General features: G+C 54.7%; 1 protein-coding gene across 3 annotated transcripts in view; it reads right to left on the bottom strand.

Annotated features, from left to right (window-relative positions):
• Positions 1 to 19,141, bottom strand: part of DENND1A (DENN domain containing 1A) — a 197,236-nt gene that overhangs the window by 62,609 nt on the left and 115,486 nt on the right. For all 3 annotated transcript variants that reach the window (XM_044439857.1, XM_044439854.1, XM_044439856.1), the window contains exons 7-11: positions 18,958 to 19,038; positions 18,467 to 18,520; positions 13,834 to 13,944; positions 9,530 to 9,630; positions 905 to 950 (exon numbers count right to left, since the gene is read on the bottom strand). In XM_044439857.1, the coding sequence (XP_044295792.1) occupies positions 905 to 950; positions 9,530 to 9,630; positions 13,834 to 13,944; positions 18,467 to 18,520; positions 18,958 to 19,038 (393 nt within the window). The remainder of the gene's footprint in view (positions 1 to 904; positions 951 to 9,529; positions 9,631 to 13,833; positions 13,945 to 18,466; positions 18,521 to 18,957; positions 19,039 to 19,141) is intronic.

Raw genomic sequence — 19,141 nt, 5'->3', positions numbered from 1 at the left:
CAACGGGCAATGCAGATTGAACATCCACAAACATAACGCCCGGCCTGGACCCAGAGCAGAACCACACGGGAATGGGGTGGGAGAACTCCCACAGGGCAGAACGGGCGGCACCATGCGGTGGTGTGGAGGAACCGCTCTAATTATTATTTTTAATGTGTCACCCATGTGCGAATCAGGAGACAATCGCCCCTGCTCCAGGGGAGCCCGGCTGACCCCGGTCCTCCTGATGATGGGGCCAGTGTACACTCTCAAGGGACGCTTCCGGCCGAGCGGGCACGGTGCCCCCCCCCCCAACTGGCTCCCCGCTTTCTCTTGGGGGGACCTTGCCCGCTTGCGGTGCAAAGTAGCCCAAGCCACTGCATCGGCTCACGCTGCTCCTGGGTAGCCCACACTCCAGATGGGAATGCGGAGCAAGTGCCAAAGGGGAGGGGGCCTTTCGGGCAACAAAAGATCCGTTAGATTCCAGCCGGGAATGGAATGGAATGACCAGGACCCACACGGACCATCGTTCCTGCAGGCATGTACAAACACGGCGACTGCAGGCGAGCGCTTCGCCCGCCGGGGGAGGAACAACAGCCAAGCGTTAAAACAAGCCTCATGTTGACCATTTGAAGCTCATCGCATGGAGGAGCCCAGAAGGCCTCCAGAGCCACAAGTGGGATCGCAAGGCCAGGTTGCGTGGCCGCCAGATACCCTGGGCAGCCTGCTAGTTATCATGAAATTAAGGTGGAGCACAGGCTGGACACGAGCTGGGTGTGCGAGGGTCCCTTTTCCACCTCCGATAAATAAAGAAACGTTGGAACACGAGAAAGGGGCCCCGGGCAGCCTCCTGCACACTGACTTCCGCGGGGATCCTGCGCTCGAGACGAAAGGTGTGAGAAATCAGGTCACGGTTTAAGCTTACCTCCATCAGACTTAAGTGTATTCCTATGAGGTAGGGCATTGGGGCACTGCAACGAAACAGAAAAAAAAATAGGTTTGAGCTCATGGAAGCAGGTGGCGTGTCGGATTATTGCTGCAGAAGATCTTCCCAACAGGGTGCATGGATCGAGAAGCGGGAAAATGCGCAACGGCATGGATGTCTGCACCCAAACCCCCTGATCCCCCCCTCCCCCCGGACTCAGAGCAGCCAGGGCACAAGGACGGTGGCTGGATTGCAGGGGGTGCCAAATGAGGCGAGACGGAGGGAACTGGGTCTCTTCAGCCTGGAGGAGACTCAGGGGGGATCTGTTGGTGACGTACAGGCATGTGAGGGGGTGTCACATGGAGGTGGGCAGAGACCTGTTCTCCCCTGCAGAGGAAGGCAGGACGCGCTCCAACGGAGCAAAGCTCAGGGAGCCAAGGTTCCATTTGGATGCCAGAAAGCACTTCCTGACAGTCAGGACCCCGAGGGTGTGGAATGGGCTTCCATGGGAGGTGGTTGAGGCTCCATCGGTGCGGGTGTTCAAGGATAGGCTGGACGTCCACATGGTGGGCATGTCGTGAGCGGAGCCGGCTGGAGCTGGGGGTCAGACTAGATGGCCGGGAGGTCCCTTCTGACTTGCTCTGTTTCTTTGTTTCTGAAAGGCTTTCCCATGGGTGGGGAGCTGCGGAAGAGCCACGTGGCTGGGGAACAGGGCAGAGTCGCCTGGGTAAGCCGGGAAGGCTGGATCAGGGCCCAGGGCCTGCGAGTCCTCAGCCCTGAATTGCAGGGGGAAAGGCAGGGAGCAACAGGCAGGGCTGCGGCCTAGCCAGACCCCCCCCCCCTTGCAGGACGGAGCACGTGCTCCGGGCAGTGCAGCCAGAGGTCCATTCGCCCCGACCTGCCTCTACGGCTCCGTCCTCTTTCGTCCCAGGATATCCATTTCGTTCCCACCGAAGTTTAGCGAGCCCCGCTTGACTCAAAACGGCCCTCTCTGGAGCTCTCCTGCGATGCTCCAAAGCGCCTGCCGGAATTCCAACCGTGTGGCCGGTAGGAAGCTGACAAGCCGCCATTCGGTGCTACGAACGGCGCAGCATCTCTTTAACACCCTGGGACGCCGTCGCGCTGCCGTATCCTAACGTTTCAATGATCAGAGCGAGGCAGTACCTTTGCACACCAGACCAGTCTCGACGCAACGCTGCCGGCTATTTGTTTAGCCGCACATAACTCCGCCGTTCCCCGGGCAAGTGGCCGGCTGTGCTGCCCGCCCCCCTCCAGAAGCAGACGGGGAGCCGAATATGTTCCTAATTAAGTAGATTCGGCAACACGACAGCTTCAATGTCAAGAATGCAAAGTCTAAAACTCGGCAGGAAGTCTTAAGGCTGCAAATGTCTCATCTCATGAACCTCGGCAAGTATAATGAAAAGTGCAGGGAGAGTTCACAATTCGATAAAACCGGGCCTTCGCTGTGGCATCCAGAAGAACCGTCTGTCACAAGGGGGGCGGGGGGGGCGGGGAAGGAAAAGTCAGAACTGCAAAACTTAATTAACTGCTTTGTGTTGCTCTGTCAGTCTTCCTCCATTAATCAAGGAACGCAAGAGGGACCACAAAATATCTAATAGGAATGTCAGAGTCAAAACAGCTCGGATATTGCACATCACGACGTGGCTCAGAGGGATGTGGAGAAAATGATCGCGGCTCCATCCTACGGACCCCGGACGACAGACCCTGGGGGGGGGGGTTTGCCCTTCCTCACCCTCTTGTCCACCCACCGATGACTGCAGCACCGAGAGGTGGCCTGGAGGCGTGAATGAATTGCCGCTCAACAGGAGCCAGACACGGGACTTTCCGATCGCTTCCCATGGGACCGTTTCTGGTGGAGGGCATTCACGCATCCAGTGGTGAGTAACGAACACATGAGCAATTAAGTCATGTGCGGGAGAAAACAAGCCCTGAATTTTGAGTGGGTTCTTGGAAGGAGCAGACGTTCGTCAGAAAGCCTCACATGCCAGTGAGCAAGAAGAGAACGAGCTTTTAGGGAGAAACAATGAAGAGTCTGGGGGTACCCTAGATATTAAACTTGCAGCCTAATTAATAAGTCTTGTAGACCCTGGTCCTTGACAACGTGTGCTGCAACACACGTGCTGGTCTTTTAAATGCCATATTCTTCCCCCTGCATTGCTTTTGGAGCAATGAACCCTCTGGAGGTCCCACCAGGACTTCTGGACTCCGCAGCGGCTGGTTCCACTGGCCAACTGAGTGTCTTCAGGGCCTCCTTCTCTGCATTCTGCCAACGGGTGCTCTGGGCAACTAGAACAATGTCCAACGCGCTCATGTTTTGCAGAGAGATCTTGGGCACCCTATGCCGGAATGACAACACCTTAGACTGAAAGCTTTAAGCTGCAGATTGCTTTGAACTTCCCAGAGCGGTTCAGCTATTGATCAACATGCAACGATCATAAAAAGTCGGTATTTTTGTTTATTCAGCCAGGCTGTCTATTTAGAAAGCTTTCTCTGCTGTTTAGTGTTTATGGTGTGTTAACATTTGCACGCTTATATTACTATTTTTTTCCATTAAAAAATTCCATTAAATGGAATTCACCCCATTTTGGGGGGTGAATTCCACCCCCAAAAAACTAAAATTTAAATAAAAAGAACAGAAACATTCCCAGAAGTTAACACCGCTGATATGTAAGTATTCTTAACACCATAAACTAGGTGTCCTGCATCCTACAGAAGCTTCAACAAAGGCAGAGCGAATATTGGTGAAGAATTGCAGGTCAAAGTTTGAGAGTATGCTTTCAGCATTTATTTTGAAACTACTGCATGCCACTGTGAAGGGAGGTGGGGACAGAAGTCAACGGTGCCACACTGAAAACCACACCGTTATCCTTGACCACCCTCACCGATGGGGCCTCACCGACCTCCTGTGGAAGCCCATTCCATGTCCTCGGGGTCCTAACCATCAGGAGGCATTTCCTGGCATCCACCTCGAATCTTGGTTCCCTGAGCTTTGCTCCACCGGTACTTTGCTCCTCCACCACCGGGAAAAACAGGTCACGACCCACCTCTGCACGACACCCCCTCACATACCTGCATGCTGCCAAAAGGCCCCCTCTGAGTCTCCTCTTCTCCAGGCTGAAGAGGCCCGGCTCCCTCCGCCTCGCCTCGTACGGCATCCCCTGCAAACCGGCCCCCATCCCAGTGGCCCTTCACCGCACCGATTCGAACCTTGCGACACCCCTCTTGCAATGAGGGGCCCAGAACGGAACACGATACTCCAGCTGCGGGTGCACCAGAGTCCTACAGAGTGGCAGTGACACCTCTCTCGGCCTAGAAGCCACGCTTCTGGCTATGCATCCCAGGGTGGCGTTCGCCCTCTTGGCCGCCACGTCACACGGCCGGCTCATGTTCAGCTGCAGTCGACCAGCCCCCCGAGATCCTCTTCGCAAGTGCTGCTCTCCAGCCACTAGTCCCCTAACCCGCCCTTATCACGCCATCTGCTTCAGTTCTGGCACCTGAGGCGGCTTTCTGAAAAGCATCTCTTTGCGCCTGCTTTTCCTTCAGTCAGCTGTGTGATCTGACACAGGTCTTTCCGCTCAGGCGGAGCCTTCGAGCAGAGGCCGTAAAATCTACCGACGGCTCAGGGGTCCACGTGGCCGTGTCTGCTTTATGCTCGCTCGCACATTCTGCTGATGTTCCTTCCCCTCAGGAGGTGTGTGTGACGTCTGCAGAAGCCCCTCAAAAGGGACTAAATAAATGATGCGGAGGAAGACCCCTGCTGCCCGAGACCCTGGAAGACCGCCTGGCGGGATGGGAAGACCGCCCATTCCTGACACGCAGGAATTCCTGGCAGGTGCTGTCGCCCAGTTCTTGGTGAAGCTGCCTGCCTGGAGCCAAACTCACTCGCTCTGCCCATGTGCAGGCGCTACACAAGCACAAACACAGCTTGGGCTTCGGGTCATGGCCAACGCAGTCAGGAACAGCCGGCCTTCCACCGCCTCCCAATGAGAACACAGTAATGGGAAAATGCCGATCGCGCGCCAAAGAACGCAAGAAGCCGGGAAGCATGAATATGGATATTGTGGACTTAAAAGCAACATTTCACCCATTCATTACAGCCACATTTCTACAATTAGTTTAATTCTTTTCCTCTGGCTAACTAGAGACCTCTCTACGCACTCTCCCTAGAGGTGGGCAGCCACTAATTGGAAAACTGGCAGGTGAAATTAAGGGAGGTTTGAAGCACAAGTGCAACAGCGGGAAAATATTGTTTCTTGGGACAAAAAGTAATTTTGAAAACTGACATTACGGGGGGAATCTGTAGCCACTCAGGAGCAAACAGAGCGTGGCGAGCACCGTTCCACTCCGCACACCCGCCTCTCTTCTGCACACTGACTCTGGCGGTGAGCTTGTGTGTCGCACGCCTATGATCCACCAAAACAATGGCAGAAGTTTTGTAAAACAGGGAGGAAGCCTCGCCTTCAAGATGCCCGGGGCCTGCTTGGCCCATGCGCAAGCAAACACACACGGCGTCGGGCCGCGAACGCTGTAGCAGCACAAATGTTCTTCCGCAGCTCTGCTCTGGAAGCACGCTGCTCCTGAGCCTTTTCAGTTTTCAAAAGGACTCGGGATCTTGGAATGTCTCTCCAGGTGTAACCCTTTTAGCATACGGACGGAAACGAGGATATGGAAAGAACGGGACAAGAGCTCAGGCCAAACTACGGCCCGGCGTCATGCGGGCGAGACTGGCCGAACGCTCGAGCCTGAAGCGTAACTTCTGCCCGTCCCCAGTCGGATGCAAAGCGTGCGTTGCACCACGAGCAGGCCAGGTCTGCCGTCAGCCGGTCAGAGACGAGGAGGGGCTGGGCCACGCAGCCTGGGGAGCCAGGCACAGGATGCCACGCCGGCCGTCTTGGCTACCCCGAGGTGGGGGAGAGACAGAGGGAGAACCGATCCTGCACCCTGGAAGGGTTGGCGCACGGGCTGGAGGGCTGGACTGCGACCCGTCGGTGATCCAAGCACCTGGTCCGTCCACAGGGCCTCACGCCACCATCCGCCGGCGGAATCCACGTCGATAAAAGCTGGCGAGGTAAAGAAGCACCCAGCCTCATGGAGCCGTCAATCACTAAAATTTTCCCTCTACCATCTGCTTCTGTTTTTGCTCTTTTCTTTCTACTGTCACAGCTGCAAAGAAAACAGCCAAACACCGAATCAAGGCTCAAAATTTAAACTCAGCTCGAAGACAAAGGAGAGGAGAAAGCGCTCATTCCTGGACCGCGAGGGGCCCCTCCCCATGCCCGCTTACTCTCCGGCAAGAAGGGGCAAGACGACAGCGGAGCGGAGGTGGCCGAAGCAGGCCGCCATTTCGTGGCCAGAAGCACCTTTCCTGCATCCACGCACCGTGTCAGGAAGAGACGAAGCTATTTTGGGGGGGAATGTATTTATGGAACACAAATTAGTGCTAAATTGATTTATCCAGACAAGTATAGTTTGCGATTACTGCTCTAATTAAAGTTCACGTCAGCTGTTGTTGTGTTTGCAACAGTGCAATTAGACCCTTCCCGGTAATTACAGGGTTTCTCCAGCGATGCTTCTGGCTTGCCTGTTTGGCTCGCTCGGTTCTCGCCCTCCGTCCGCCCACCCTTCCCCTCTCCTCGGGACGGCGGGCAGTCACAACGGCCGCTCGGCCTCCCCACGGAAAGCAGCTGAGCCCCTTTCAGCAGGGCCCCGGCCTTCCGGCAGAGCCCTGGGGCCTGGTGCGGGGCACACCACAGCCCCCCAGCTCCCCACAACCAGCACCTGAAGGCAAAGTTGGCAGCGGCCAGCTTCCCTCGGCGCGTTAATTATGGCCGCGCAGGCCCATTAGGCAAGAAAAGGCACCCGCTGGTCTTGCAAATGACTAGGAACCGGCCCTGCCTGAGCAGCGAGTGACACCGAGGGTTCGTTTCTGCAGGAGATAATAGTTTTTAGATTCCTTTCAGTGTCTCTCCGACACAGAGATGTACTTAACATTTAAATCATCCGCAGAGGAACAGACCTCCTTGAAATTTACATGTTTTAGGCTCCTGGCACTTTGCGCAGAATGCCAGTTATCCCTGCTGGTTCCCTTCTCGGAAGCCGGGGAGCTGTTCTCCCCCCTCCCTTCCCCCTACCCCCTTCCCTTTTTACCAGATAATGAAATTATCCATCGGATGCCAATTCCGTGGCATTTGCAGATAATGATGGAAGCTACAGAAGCTTATTCAAGGTGATAAAGTTAAAATTTATTATCTTATTGCCTTTGCGAGGAGAGAGTGTTTCTTCTCAATGCTTCTTTTAAGAAACAGTGAGATGAAAATCTGCAGGATTTTTCCTCCGAGTGGCTTGATGTCCAGAAATCGGTCTCACCAACGAGACCAAAATCTCCGGCAGAGGTGCGAGACCCAGGATGGCTGCTCAGATGGGCACGAGGCGGCCCAAGGGAGGGCGAGCCACCTGCGAAGGGACCCCAAGCCGCGGCGGGGCCCGTGCGGTTCCATTACCGGCAGCCGGGGCAGCGCGGAGGCTGCGGCTTCACGAGACGCAGGTGCCGCGTGATCCGAACCCCGCTTGGGGCGACCGTGCCCGCACCTGCCCTCCACCGGGGCAGGGCGATGCGCTGGCGTGACAGCCCCGGAGGGTCTCGCTGGGGCTTTGCGAGTGGGCGGGGGAGAGCGGCGGGCCTGGGGCAAGGGCGCACGCACCGCCTGTCCCAGCCTCCACGGGGATCGGGACCGTGAGCGGCGGGAGCAGCACGGCAGGCTGCTTGTCGCCAGCCACGCCTGGGGCTGCGATGCCCTGCGAGCCGCCAGCGCTCGTGCGTGCCCCCCCTGGCTGGCCGTCCTGGGCCTCCGCGCACCGCTGTGGGTCGCCACCTAAGTATTCTTGCCCTTTATTTCCTCTCTACACCGCCCCACAGCCAAACCTCTCTGCGGGCTGGAAGCACAGGGCGCGCCCTTTCCATTTATATGCCCCTGTATTCAAAAGTGGGATATACACGTATTTTACAAGCTGCCAAATGCCATGTAGTGGTATCCTTACATGAAGAATCTTGTTTATTTTACTTTATTTTATTTTATTTTATTATTTTATTTATGCATTTGGAAAGCTTCTATGCTTTTATTCCAGTGGGGAATTCTTGAGGATACGAAATGCAAGAGCAGTGGGATGCGGCAGACACCCACCTGGCTGCTGGCCGGCTTCACATCCCGAAGGACCCCCCCTCCCCTCCCCGCCCCCCCATGCAGAAAAAATCCGAAATGGCATTCACGTCCCACCAGATGCCTGCCCTGCGTGCTCTCACCCCCAAAGCACCCACCAATTTTCGTGCTGCCGGGGTGGAACCGGGTGCCTATTTGTTGAACAGCACCTGCTCCCCGCAAACTTGAATCGGTTTTGCGGAGAACACACAGTAAGATACAAGATGCAGGGCCGCCCGCACCGGTTGTGAGACATGGTCCCCCGGCGGGAAGGGCAAAGCCAGCTGCCTCCTCCGTGCGGAGCAGCCGCGTCGTGGCCGAGCACCTGGACCGGGACCGGAATCGCTCTCCCCGTAATACCGCCTGCCATCGCTTCTCCACTCTATCCCGCACGGGGACGCGGCTGCTTCTCCTGCGGCTCCGACCCGCCCAGCCCCCCGCCCGAGGCCCACATGGAGCCCAGCGGGACTCCCAGCCCTGGGTTGGGCAGGGCTCTCCGGAACCAGCGGGCCCCCCTCTGCCCGCCCCGTCACCCGGCTCCCTGGCGCGAAATTAGCACGAGGCGGCACAAAGCGAACCAGAATCGAGAGAAAGGGGCGCCGCGTGAGCCCAGCGAGCAAATTGCGGGGAAGCTGCCGAGAGAAGGGGGTGCGGCACTTCAAGAGCTATTCTGAAAAATGTGGCAGGTGTTTATTGGCAAATTTTAGCTGCTGCCAAACCTAGAAGCGATATATGCTGGATAATGCAGGCCAGAGCAGGGGAGCACGAAACCTTTATTTATCCTCTGCTGAGTACAGGTATGTAACTAACCAATATTTTTGCCAATGGGATACTGCAATCGGGGCGGGGGGGCAGCGGGGGCTTCCGGCATAATCAGATTCTGCTGCGAGTAATTTTCTCTTTGAGGACTGAAGCGGCGAGCCCTTGGCACGGCTGTTCCCAGGCACACCGCAACGGCAACGATCGCCGCGACCAAGCCCCCTGGGCAGGCTCGAGCAATGCCGGTTTTGTAGGGTGGGGGAATCCGCAGCGGCCCCCTCTGAAATCGGGCTACAGGCACGCTGATCGGAGAACCCACCCAGCCGCCCACCTGTACCCTGGAGCACGTACAAACACCAGCCGGACTGACTTTGGGGGGGGGGGGTTGCTGAGGGTGGGGGCCAACAGCCCGGCAACACAGCTCAGCTCCTCCATGTGACGGTTTCGCAGTGAAGGGCCTGAGAGCAGGAGGGGCTCTGCCACCCAGACCCCGCCACTTAAGAGACATACTGACACGCGGTACACCTGCTTGCGACAGATAACGCCACAGTATTATTTTTAAGAGAGAACTGAAAACGGGCTTTAAAACCGCGGGGCTGCGGGACGGCCACGTCACTCTCAAGCCGGGGACGGCGGCCAACGGCCTTACCAGCAGTAGTCCAAGAGGTGCGGGGGCAGCACGGGGATGTACACGTGCTGCCAGAACATCGGGTAGAGCATCGCTGCGGAGCCGTGGACGCAGGCCGTCAGCTGAAAGACACGAAGAGGAGAGGGTCAGCCGGGCCAGGCCCTCCGCACACCCACCTCGCTGGCCGTCCAGCGCCAGGAGCCCCCCGGCTGCGGGAGGCCGGGCGAGCGGAGGGACCGCTGGGGCTGCGGGTGCCTTGCGGAGGCTCCGACGGGGCACGAAGGGGCGCCTGCTCAGCACAAAGCACCCCGACACGGTCGGGACAAGTTGTCGCGCGCATCCCGCAACCTGTCTCTCGTTGCCCAACCCGCCCCGAAAGGAGTTCAGCTTTACCCGAACGGCTAATACTAATTTTCTGCTATTGCAATCCAACTTTCTCCCTTTCATACTTCGTGAAAACGGTATCAATTGAGCCTCATGGGCCGTCACTGAACACAAAACACGAGCCCGCTAACAACCCTTCACAAGAGGGCACGTGGTCTTCACCGTAAGCTCAAGAGACTTCGGCAATCGAATCTCCTGCCAGGAGAAATGGGAGAGGGGCACGGGATTTAAAAGTGGGCGCAAACAGCTAATGGCCTGTACACGGAATATGTTCCTTAATTCACTGCTCTTGCCACACTCCTTTGTGGCTATAAATACCAGCTTTCTTAGTATAGTGGAAAATTAAACTATTTGAATAATAAAAGCTTATTGTTGAGTTATTCCTCAACTCTTTCAGAGGCTTCATCCACTCAGAAGAGGGTTATATCAGAATTTAACCCCAAACTAGCAGTTTCTCGGAAGACACGTTTCAGGTGGTGAAAAGAACAGAGATTGTGCTTCAGATTAATATTAAGACACCGGCAATCTCACAAAAAGCTAACACAATGCAAGGAGGTGAACAAGGAAGCCAGCAAGTCACTCTTCGGAAAGGATGAGCGTGTTCTAGCAGCAGTTCCTAAACCAGGAGGCAAATGACTGTATTTCTTTCGGGCTAAAAAGGAGGGCAGGATAACCTGAAATCATGTGCCTACTACAAAATACCTCCTCCGCGTCGGCAATTCTGCGGCGGAAGGGTTGCAAACAGAACAGCTTTTCCCTAGCATGCATTTAGAGCACAGGCCTTGTTCTGAAACGCGTGAATTGGCTTTAGTTCTACCCGTGTGACAAGCTGAAGCCTATTCAGAGTGAGGGTAATACTTCCTGCCCTCTCTCTGAATTGGTTCAAAGACAACACGTGTATTGTGTAACTAGGGTGTGGGGCAATGCAGCTGCAACAGAGGTGGAAAATACCTGAGCAAGGTGCAGCGAGAGGTTGCGGGGGGGGGGATCTTAGCTTCTCCAGAAACCCCCCCCTTTGCACGCATCCATACCTGGCGAATCAACGCAATGTTCGCACAGTCCAAACAAAGGGAGACATCCTCCAGCTACTTCTTGTGCATAGACCCACAAGCCTCTCATGTTAAGCGAAAATTATAGCTCAACTGGTTTCGAAAGCCATGAAGGGAGGAGGAAACAAGAATGGCTACTCACAGAAGAAAATGCAAGGTAACCTAGATAAGGTTTTGATTCCCATTTCTGGCAGAGGTGGAGAGGACTTCACAGGTGTGAGGTCACTGTCCTTGGATCTTGCCTTCTGTCCTCTTTGCTTACGTGAGCCCAACTTCTTAGCTGATAACAAGACCAAGTGGGGGGGACATCTCCTGCCTCAGCCAGTCTGAAAAGGACCTCTCCCCGCTTCCCTCGAGCTTTGCATTTTAATTAAAAACCCTGCACTTGAAAGAGCAATGCCCAATTAGCCAGAACCTAAATACATCTAAGAAATGTACGGCAAACAGGCTGCTGGGGAATCCCTGCCACTGGCTGGATGCCGTGAAGGGAACTTCCCGTCTTCCCTTCCAAAAGTGCGACACGGATGGTAGTGACCTCTTGCACTAGCACTGACCAGAGCGGGTGTGAGACCTCTGCCACCTTTACTCCTTACTCTGTCCCGGCCGGCAGCTTCTCAGAGCTGCCAAACTGGCACCCACTCCTTCTGTTAGGGAATGGTAAGAAGCCAGGCCTCTCGGCTCACCGGACAAACCTGACTGCATTTCCTCCAGACTTGGGGCAGCCACCGGCCTGCACAATTCTAAGTTCAGATCCTGGCGTGGACTGCCTGTTAGTTTTATGAACAGCTCAGAAAATCAAGCTGGCGAGTACCAAAGCAAACGGGAGAACCAACCTGGCCTGAGCCCCATTCCCAAAGAGCCAAACGATGACATTTGGGCCCTCCATCCCTCTGTAAACACCTCCCAGCTGCCCAAAGTTAAATTGCTGCCCAGAAAGGGCCTCTGTAATTTTAAGCAGCCTGTAAATACATGTATAAATAAATAAGGCTTATTTCTCTGGAATCTGACCTCAACAGCAGCTCAATGATTTGATTGAGCCCAGTAATCTGACAACATCGGGGAGGGTGTCCAAGGACAGGCTGGACATGCACATGGTGGGCATGTCGTGAGCGGAGCCGGCTGGAGCCGGGGGTCAGGCTAGATGGCAAGAAAGGCTTTCAAAATAACTTGGAATGAGAAAGACAGGAACTGAAGTATCCACAGACGAAGAAAGAAGCAAGCAGAAGTCTAAAATTTCCAGTGTACGTATAAAAGGGCTAACCAAAGTTTTCTGACGAAGCCTTACCCTACTCCGCTTTATAAAAAGAGTCCATAGTCAATGCAGTCAGTTTCAGACCTTGACTGTGGTCTCTCCCCTCCTGTCAACAGATGCTGGTCTCTCTTCTCTAATAACTTCAACACTGTTGATTTCCTTTTTCCAAACCAGCCCCTTTTTTCTGCTTGTCCGTAACACAGCTGCGCACCACACGAGCAAAATCCAGCCCCGGGACCATGGTGTCACTCAGAAGTCAGCTAATAGCGCCAGAAAAGCATCTTTCAGCTATTTAACTCCATGGTGTCAGGGAGAAAATATTTCATTCACCATTTGTGAAGAAAAACCAAAGCACACAAAAACAACACACCCAATCGATATCCATTTACAGAGCAACCAGAAAGGAAAAGTTCATATTTTCTTCTTCGCAGTCGTCTTAAAAAAGCACAGGCATATTGACTGCAAAAACCTCCAGATACAAATCTAAACTTTGAACTGAATCAAGGTGCAGTGCCGTGTTGTTGTTTTTTAAGTAATGATACGGGGCCATTTTTAGAGTAGATGTTTCTCGGAGAGCGCAGCCACTTTCATCTCCCAGGTACTTGATGGACCCTAAGTAGCATCAGAGCTGCATCCTTATCAAGCAAAATTGCGAAAAATGCGCTTCTTATCATCCGCCATCAGAGTTCATCAAGAGGAGGTCACAAGAAGATCCATCTGAAAGCATCGTTTATCCCTTTTTTTGCCAAAAAGAGAAATTACCTACCTATATGGTGTACGATCTTTCTATAGGGTCTGCAAAACAAGCCGTTGCTAGCGCTGCATAAATACTACACAACACCTGTACGCAAGGGAAGCACTGCGCTTCAAAGGCCACGCGGCGTCTGGGCAGCCCCCCGTGCCCGGAGAGGGTTCTGGCGAGCCCCGGGATGCTGCTGACGTCGCTGCTGGAGCACACGCAGAGCTGGGCACTGGGGCGGCCGAGCTGGGCCTGCTGCAGGCTGCCTCAGGCAGGACATTTGCTGGCGACGGCACGGACACGGAAAGGCAAGGGGCCCGGCCTCGCACCCGAGTCCCGGGGCGCAGGTAAGCGCTGCGTTCCAGTTCCCCGCATCCCACTTTCTCCCCCCCACGTTGGGCACTTCAGGGGCACCCCATGTTATCTTAACTATTATGCAAGGGAGGTTAAGCCAGGGACACCCAGGTCAAAATTGCCCCACGCTTTTATCCGGGAGAAGGAAAGCCCTGGGGGCCGGGAGCACGTTCTGCCCTCTGAGAAGACGGTCCTGGGCGCCACCGTACGAGCGGTGCTGTGCAGATGGAAGCCGGCCCTCGCCGAAGCTCGCCGAAGCTCTCCGATGGCTTGGAGGCGCTCACGGGAAAAGGGTCGTGAAGCAGCTGGGCGCCCGCGTTTGCCTCGATGCGAGCCCAGCTGCCGGGGAGCAGGGCCGGCCTTCCCCCACACCTTCCACGGTAGGGGACTGGCTCCGGTGGGCACGGCGAGGGGCCCGGAGCCACCCTGCCGCCCCGGCCCGCCTCTGCTCCAGCCCCGGCCTCCCTGGCGGCCGCCTCCACCCAGGGCGCTTCCTCTGCAGGGCCCCGGAGCGGCTGCGCCGGCAGCGTGTGCCCGGCCAACTTACGGTGCTCAGCTTGCTGCAGCAGATGAGGATGCGCCGCTCGTACAACATGCTGGCGTACAGGTGCAGCATGGTGTTGACGTCCACCGCCACGAAGTACTCCGTCAGGTTTCTCTAGGGAGCGAGAGAGAGAGAGAGCTTGCATTCTGGTGCGGCAACGGGCACAGGGGGCGGGCGACGGGACAGGGCCTGCTGCTGGGAAGGGATGGGGGCCTCTCCTGCCGTTCCCGGGATGACACCCACGCTGCTCCTCCAGACGCCTCCTCGGAGGGCGGGTTGCAAAGCGGCACAAGGATGGGGTCTTCTCCGGGATGGACCAGTGAGGCCCGCCTGCACCAACACAGCTCCCTTGTTCATACCAAGGCAAGGCTTCCTCCCCCTCCTCCTGGGCATCGGGCCCCCAGGGCAAGAGTTTATCATTTATCTGTTTATTTAAAACGATTTTAGACTATCCCTCGCCATAGTCTTGGGACGGTTAAACAATAAGATAAAATAGAATAAAACACAGCATCCTTTAACTCGGTCCTGATGACAGCTTAAAACTGTTTCAGACATACAATACTGTCGTTATTTGTTTTTCAGCGCCAGGCTAAGACCTCTTTATTTAAACAATATTTTAATAACATTTAATATTAACTATAGGTTTCAATTTGCAGCCGGAAGGAATCGGGTTTTTAATTTGTATAATCTGTATTTTTGTAATCTGTTTGTTTATTTATTTTATTTTTCAATTTTATTTTTCAATTTATATCCTGCCTTTTTCCTACAAAGGGCTCAAGGCAGCTTACATCTCCTCCTCCATCTTATCCCCACAACAACAACCCTGTGAGGTAGGTTGGGCTGAGAGGCTGTGACTGGCCCAAAGTTTAAGCGACGGGACGGCATACAAAACCTCTAAATAAATTAAATAAATTAAATAAATAAACAAAATACAAGCCTGTCTCGGTGTGTTGCACGTAAATACTTTTGATGGTGTGCTTCTAGGCTTTTAATCTTTGCAAACTGCCCGGCAAGCTCCAGCTCCTGAGCAGTACCAAAAGGAATGGCTTGCCCAGCGTGAAGCAGAACGACCTGCAGTCTTGGGGAAGGGGAGCTCTGTCCCACTGCCCGCAAGCACCCCTTTCCAGAAAAACCTTAGCGAGGCCTGTGGCGGGCGTAAGCTGCCATTTCCAGAGCCGCTCCAACTCCGCCTGCTGGGGACGTGCCAACTCACAGGCGTCGCACAGGTGACACCCCCCAGCGACGCAGCAGAATGGGGGGGGGGGCGTGTGGACCCTGGGGTGGCGAGTTTCGGGGAAGCGGCCCCCTCCCAGTGGCCAGGCAAAGCGCGAGCACAAGCAACTGCATTAATGAAAACACATCCAGGCTCATTACGGATTCAAGTGGGGCCTTAAACCTTTAGAAAACGGAGTAAATTGGAGAACATGAGCCTGCACACACCGACTCATTTATGTACATCCCCCAAAAGATGACAAAGAGCAAAGAGGATTCAGAATCAAGGAGATGCCCAGAGTGCTTATTACCACTTTTGACAGATCCAAAGTTAACGCTAAAAAAACCCAATATTTGGCCCGAGAAATTTGCCAAGAAGCTTCATACTGTGCAGAAATATGTTCCACAGCTTTGCTGGCCAAATACAAAGGGAAAAGCTACAGACAAAAAAATTAAGCATGGCCTTTGTAAAGCTCTGTTGTGTTGTGTGTGTGCGTGCGTTTCTAAAGACACAACAACAAACACACACTGGTTAATCAGGGCTGTGTCGGAATACTGGTGTTCCTCTGGTTTCCCCAGACAGCTGGAGGTAGGAAGGGCACAATCACGTGCAGGTAGAGGGAGGAGGGAGCGCAGAGCGAACAGATTTGATCAAAACCCCGCTCGACTGGCAGACCCGTTTTTCCCGTGGTTCTGATCCCATCTGCGTTTGCGTCTTGGAAGCCGTAGCGGCTGCTGCGTGGCCTGGCAGCGGTGGCGGAAAAGCAGCACGCGGAGGGGACACAACACACTCGCCCAAGTCATGGTGGGCGTGGATGGCAAAAGATCCAAGCACCTCTTGCACGGCGAGATGGGACACGATCCCTTGCGAGGTTCTCGCAGGGGGATCTGCGCGCAAGACCCGCAGCTCCCCCAAAACGCGGATTTCGGCGGAGCTTCTGCAGGAGAACTTCCATCTTGTCGCTCGATGTCCTCCATGTGGAGCCACCAAGATGGCGCGCTGCCGGTATCTTCAACCAGGATCGTTCGGCTGTGCTCGGGACTGTGACCCCCAGCAGTCGCACAGCTTCCCTAAATCAGTTATGGGGGCTGCCATCTAACACATCTGCGGGTGTCAGAGTGAGGAAGTGGGCACCACGCATGAGGACAGGCTGACTTGGAGGCACGTCCCGTGGCCACGGGGGCTGAGAACCCCGGCCAGAAACGAGTGCTCCAAACGAGCCACGGCAAAATGGAAAGCTTGGCTAAAAGAAAAATAAGTTGACAGAAGGAAACGCAGGAAAGGACTTGAGTGCTTAATGGGGTTTTGATGAGCTTGACAGCCGTTCTCCGGGACACTCGATGTAGTGACAAGTCCAGAAACTTTACAACAGTGTATTTCCTTTCAGCAGAACGCGGGCACTCCTGGGAGACGGGATTAGCCGGTGTGCGGAGGGCCAGCGACGGCCACGAGGGGAGCAAGGAGAGTGGCCCAACCGCCTGGAAAGCTCCGGCAGCTCGCACCCAGACAGCAGCAATGGGAAGCGGAGCGGGCAAACGGCAGGGAGACTGCCAAAGAGAATGGGCCTACTTGTGAGGAGCAAACACCCAGGCTGACGTCTCCGAAGAAGAGGGTAAAACGGAGCAGAGCAGAGCTGGTCTGCTGAGGGAGGGTGCACCGAGCTCTTGTGAGAAAAGTGTCTTCGAGGGCGAGGAAATGCCAGTGCATTGGACTGCCCAAGATGGATGGTCTCCCCCTCCCAGCTTCTTTACGCCATGTGAGAGAGACACAGGCAAATACGCAGGCTGGAAGGTTAGGGTTGAAGGTTAAATCTTATTTTAGTGGAACCAAGCTCGAAGGATCAATGGACAATAAAAGTCAAAAATATGCCAGGCGCCATCTCCCGGAAGGTTCTGCTCACCTGCTTGGCTCTTCGGTCCTTCCCTGCGGCCACAAAGGCCATTGCAAAACCCGGCGACTTTGCCCAGGGCGAGTCTTGGTCTTAGAGCTGCCAGCGGCGAGGGGAGGAACCACTGCGCGAGCTCAGGCGTCTTTGCACCGGCTGCGCTCGGCACTGTTGCGGCACAGTCAGAGCAGATGCAAAAAAGACGAGGCTGGGAAGAGCCCCGAAAGGGATAAATACGGCAGAAGAGCTGGCAGTCCAGCAAAAACACAGTCCGAGTCCCTGCATTTGTCTTGCCTGTTCTTCTCTTTGCTCCGAGAGACACACAGGCAGCGCTGAACGGAAGCTTGCAGAGTGCGCGCACACGCAAACAAAAATCGCATCTTTAAGACACGTTTGTCCCAAAAAAACCCCAATGCAGCATTGCACTAACCCTCCGTTCCCCGGCCCGACGCATGCGCGTGCTCCCCCTCTCCGAAGGACGGTGCCTTCGGCCAGCAGAAGCCCCCTTTTCCCCACACCCTGAGCATGCAGCTTTAAACTCCTTTCCAAGTCTTCTTGGCCCAAAGCCTTCAGTTTTATAGCATCCTTTGATTCACAGGCATTCAGAAAGTCTACAGCGTGAATGTTATGGGAAGTTGAATCATACGCTGGGCCTCCTGCCAATGAGTCCTGGCAGACAGAAGAGGCACCGGTGAAGAAGAAAAAGAGCCTATGCTTCTGAAACCAACATGTGCACGCAAACATGTGGTACTGAGCGCAACCAGCCACAAGGAGCATGAATGGGGGGACTGGAAGGGCCTCCATTCCCTCCCAGCCGGGATAAAAGATTATTTTTGAACGCTCGTCTAAGCGGTTGCACCCATGAGCTTTCCGCCTGCACAAAGCTACTCCCGAGGAATCACAGTTGCACGCGGGGTGGACCGATTTAACACAAGGTCACTCTGGCTTTTCATCAGCAAGAGCAACGCCCAGTTTGAATCGCTGCTTTAAATCGAGCCTCCCATTTAGACTGGCTTCTGCATTTCCCAAACAGTGGAGCTCATCTGTTAATTTAAGCAGTTATTTTACTCTTACAGCTAGCCTCACATGTCTTAGTTTCGCTGCATATTTTCTTCTTTTTACCTGTACAGACTACGGCTTAAAACTATTCCCATGAGGCCCTTAGGACCAACACCCACGTCAGCCTGGACCGCCTGTGTGTGAAAGGCACCAAAGGGGAGGAAGCCGGGGGGACGTCACCCAAATCCTTTGGAGGCCCCCAGCCAGGAAAGGCCACTGCTTCACGGATGCTGATCCACTGAGCCACATCTTTTTCAGGGTTAAAGCCCTCAGAACAGGCAGAATTCACGCCCGAAGGGTGATAGGAAACATCAGAACGGAACAATCAAAATTGTCATGTCCCTCATACAGGACTGCGATCCCAAAACGCTTTCATGGATCTTCTGGCCAGCGGATCCCTCCCTCCTCTTTCCTGCGTGATTTCCCATGATTTGCGTACAGAGATGGTGCAGTACAATGACCCTGGACAAACTACTCACGTTTTCGGGTATGCTGGGAAGTTCTCGGATGTCGGGAACAGTGAAGTAAGAGTGCTGGAGAAAAGGGAAGAGATGGAGGAAGCAAAGGGTTGGCCTCGTTGCACTGTTTTCCATGGATTTAAAGCATTTCTATCCTGTGGCTTCTTTTGCTTGAAATGAAACTTAAAACATGCACTGTTTTATCAGACAGACCCTGAGTTTTCGCCCTTAGCCGCTCATGGTGCCGACCGTTCTGCTTCCAGAGGATTGGCAGAAAAGCGGTAAGCAGGCGGGCATCCAAGAGTTCCTGGGGGGAGGCGGAAGGCAGGAGAAGCAGCCACCTTGGGCTTCCTCTTAGACTTCCCCGCCATCTTCTACATTCCAGTTCAGAGAGAAGGTCCATTCAGCACAATGGGACCCGCTCCCCAGCACTCTTAAAAGAGCGAAGCATTCTCCCATTTTCCCATTTTAGATGAGCTGCTCTGGATGCGGAGACTGGCTGTGTCACTCACCACGCTGAGATGAACAGAAGTGGCCGGCTCGGGGATGGGCAATTTAAGAAGGGTGTCCAGGAGTTCATACCACTGGTTGTCCTGCAGGGAGGCAAGAGAGACAAGTTTTGGGCTAACATGTCGGTGAAACAGGGCCGAAGACGGACGGTCGGTCGGTCGGTCGGTCTCGGTCTCTCTCTCTCTC

Source organism: Varanus komodoensis, unplaced genomic scaffold (assembly GCF_004798865.1).
Source record: "Varanus komodoensis strain SLA01 unplaced genomic scaffold, ASM479886v1 scaffold36, whole genome shotgun sequence".
Lineage (NCBI taxonomy): Eukaryota > Metazoa > Chordata > Lepidosauria > Squamata > Varanidae > Varanus > Varanus komodoensis.
Note: the sequence above shows the minus strand (reverse complement) of the source record. Positions and strands in the feature narration are given on the sequence as shown.